Genomic DNA, 2571 nt, shown 5'->3' on the forward strand with positions numbered 1-2571 from the left:
TGCAATTATTAATTGATTGAAAAAGAAAATTCTGCATAAACAGATACACCCCTCTCTAGGTGTTGATTGGGTCGAACTACACTATTTCAAGTAGTATCAGAGCCAAAACTCGAGTCCTGACCCATTGTTGTCTAGATGAGTCAATCACTGTCTGTGACTCCGTGTTTTGACGGAAGCAACTATGCCTACTGGAAGGTTAGGATGCGTGTTTTTCTTAAGTCCTTAGATGAACGTGTTTAGATGAGCATACAAAATGGTTGGAAACCTCCTTCTACAACTGTGTCAGATGTTGTCAATCTAATTGATATTTCACTTTGGACTAAGGAAGAATTAGCTGATTGCAATTGGAATAGCAAAGGACTTCATGCCTTGTTTATGTCCGTGTTTCCCGAAGAATTTAGGGGAGTATCAATGTGTGAAACTATTAAAGAGGTATGGGACATTCTAGAGACTACGCATGAGGGAACTAAAACTGTAAAAAATTCAAAATTGCAAATGCTAACCTCAAGATTTGAAGAAATCAGGATGAAGGATGATGAATCTTTTGATGAGTTCTATGTCAAATTGAATGACATTGTTAACTCTAGTTTCAACCTAGGTGAGAGGATTCCCGAGCCCAAAATTGTGAGGAAGGTTCTTAGATCCTTGCCCAAGAGATTTAGACCTAAAATTACAGCTATTGAAGAAAGCAAGGATTTGGATACAATTAAGATGTAAAAACTCGTAGAATCCCTTCAAACTTATGAACTTACCATTTCACAACCAAGGAAAAACAAGTCCATAGCCCTAAACACTGTTAGGGAAGGGGAGTCTGAGTCATCTGACATGGAAACTCTTAGAGATGAGGAGATTGCCTACTTTGTGAAAAAATTCCAAAAAGCCTTAAAGGGCAAAAAATGGCCTCAAGAGAAAATGAGAGAAGCCTCTAGTAAATTGCAAAGAGAGAATGATGATAAATCAATTGCTGGGAACCCTGGTAAGAAATCTCAAGGGGTTAGGTGTCATGAGTGTCAAGGATTTGGGCACTATAGAAATGAATGTCCTAGCTTTAAGAAAAATTTAAAGAAGGGGAGTAGGAAGGCATTAACTGTGTTCTTGACTGATAATGATTCTAATTTGAGTGAGCAAAGTGATTCTTCAAGCAGTGAGGAGGAAAAGGGCTATATGGCTTTTGTATCTATTGTCAAGAGCGAGTCAGACAAGGAGAGTGAGAAGGTTGAGGAGGAAGGAAAGAGTAACAAGTCTGGTGATGATTCGGAGGATGAGACGAATATACATGAGACTTATCAACTTCTGTTTAAGGAAAGTCTCAAGATCAGAAAGGTAAATAAAGCCCTATTTAAGAAGGTAGACGAGCTTGAGAGAGAGAAGGAGAAAATCACCTATGATCTTCAAGTCTCATCTAAGAATCTCAGTGAGTTGAAGTGTGTCAATGAGAAATTAGAAGACAGGGTCAAGACATTGACCTGTGAATTAGAGAAATCCAACGCTCAACTACAATCATTTGTGAGTGGAACTAAGAAACTAGATGATCTGTTAGGGATGAACAAACCAGCTGGAAATAGGCAAGGTCTAGGATTTGAGAAGAGTGATAGCAATGTGTCTAGTTTATCAAAGATCACATTCGTCCTCGCTTCCAACAGATCTAATGTTTCAACAAATCCAGAATCTAAAGACAAAAATTTTAATAAACTGAAGGCCACTAGAGCTCATAAGATCTCTACACCTAATTTTCATAATCAACACTCACGTACATCTGAACCTAGGTTCATACCCACTTGTCATCACTGTGGTGCCTTAGGCCACACGAGACCTAGGTGTCGAAAACTAGCAAATAGGAATCGAAGTCAGGATATCCCTAGTCAAATGAACTTCCTTTCAAATCAGGTTAGCCACTTAACTGAGATGGTAACAAGGTTGACTAAGATCACCTCGACCTCGAGAAAAGTTTGGGTAAAGAAATCTGATGTGGGTGAATATACTGAGAATCTAAAATGTTTTGTTACTCATTTTGCATATAAGACACATAATACATGCATGTGGTATCTTGATAGTGCTTGTTCTAGACACATGTGTGGTAACAAGGCCTTATTCTCTACCTTTAATGACTGCAATGGCGGTGTAGTTACCTTTGGGAACGGAGCTACAGCACCCATCCAAGGTAAAGGCTCCATCACCATTGCTGGACTTCCTACAATATCCAATGTACTTTATGTAGAGGGCCTTAAGTCCAACTTATTGAGCATTAGTCAAATCTGTGATGCTGACTATGAAGTGAGTTTTGTCCAAAAGAGATGCACTGTTTATGACGCTTCTGGTGGTGTTGTTCTTGAAGGTGTTAGAACATCTGATAACTGTTATGGAGTTCTTCCAAACTCGAACTATGTATGCAATAGTGCTAAAATTGATAAGTCTGAACTTTGGCATCAAAGACTCGGTCATGTTAACTACAAAGGTCTATCTAAATTGGTCAAAAAGAAGATTGTCGATTGTTTACCTAAGATTGATCAAAGTGAGAATGCTATGTGCAAGCCGTGTCAACAAGGAAAGCAACTCAGGATAAACCATAAA

General features: G+C 38.7%; 1 protein-coding gene across 1 annotated transcript in view; it reads left to right on the plus strand.

Annotated features, from left to right (window-relative positions):
- The first annotated feature begins 135 nt into the window (after positions 1 to 135).
- The window catches only part of LOC111400215, a 3919-nt gene continuing 1483 nt past the window's right edge, over positions 136 to 2571 (plus strand). The window contains exons 1-3 of the mRNA XM_023027640.1: positions 136 to 195; positions 241 to 713; positions 768 to 2525. Coding sequence (XP_022883408.1) covers positions 136 to 195; positions 241 to 713; positions 768 to 2525 — 2291 coding nt within the window. The remainder of the gene's footprint in view (positions 196 to 240; positions 714 to 767; positions 2526 to 2571) is intronic.

This window comes from Olea europaea, chromosome 10, assembly GCF_002742605.1.
Source record: "Olea europaea var. sylvestris chromosome 10, O_europaea_v1, whole genome shotgun sequence".
Taxonomy (NCBI): Eukaryota; Viridiplantae; Streptophyta; class Magnoliopsida; order Lamiales; family Oleaceae; genus Olea; species Olea europaea.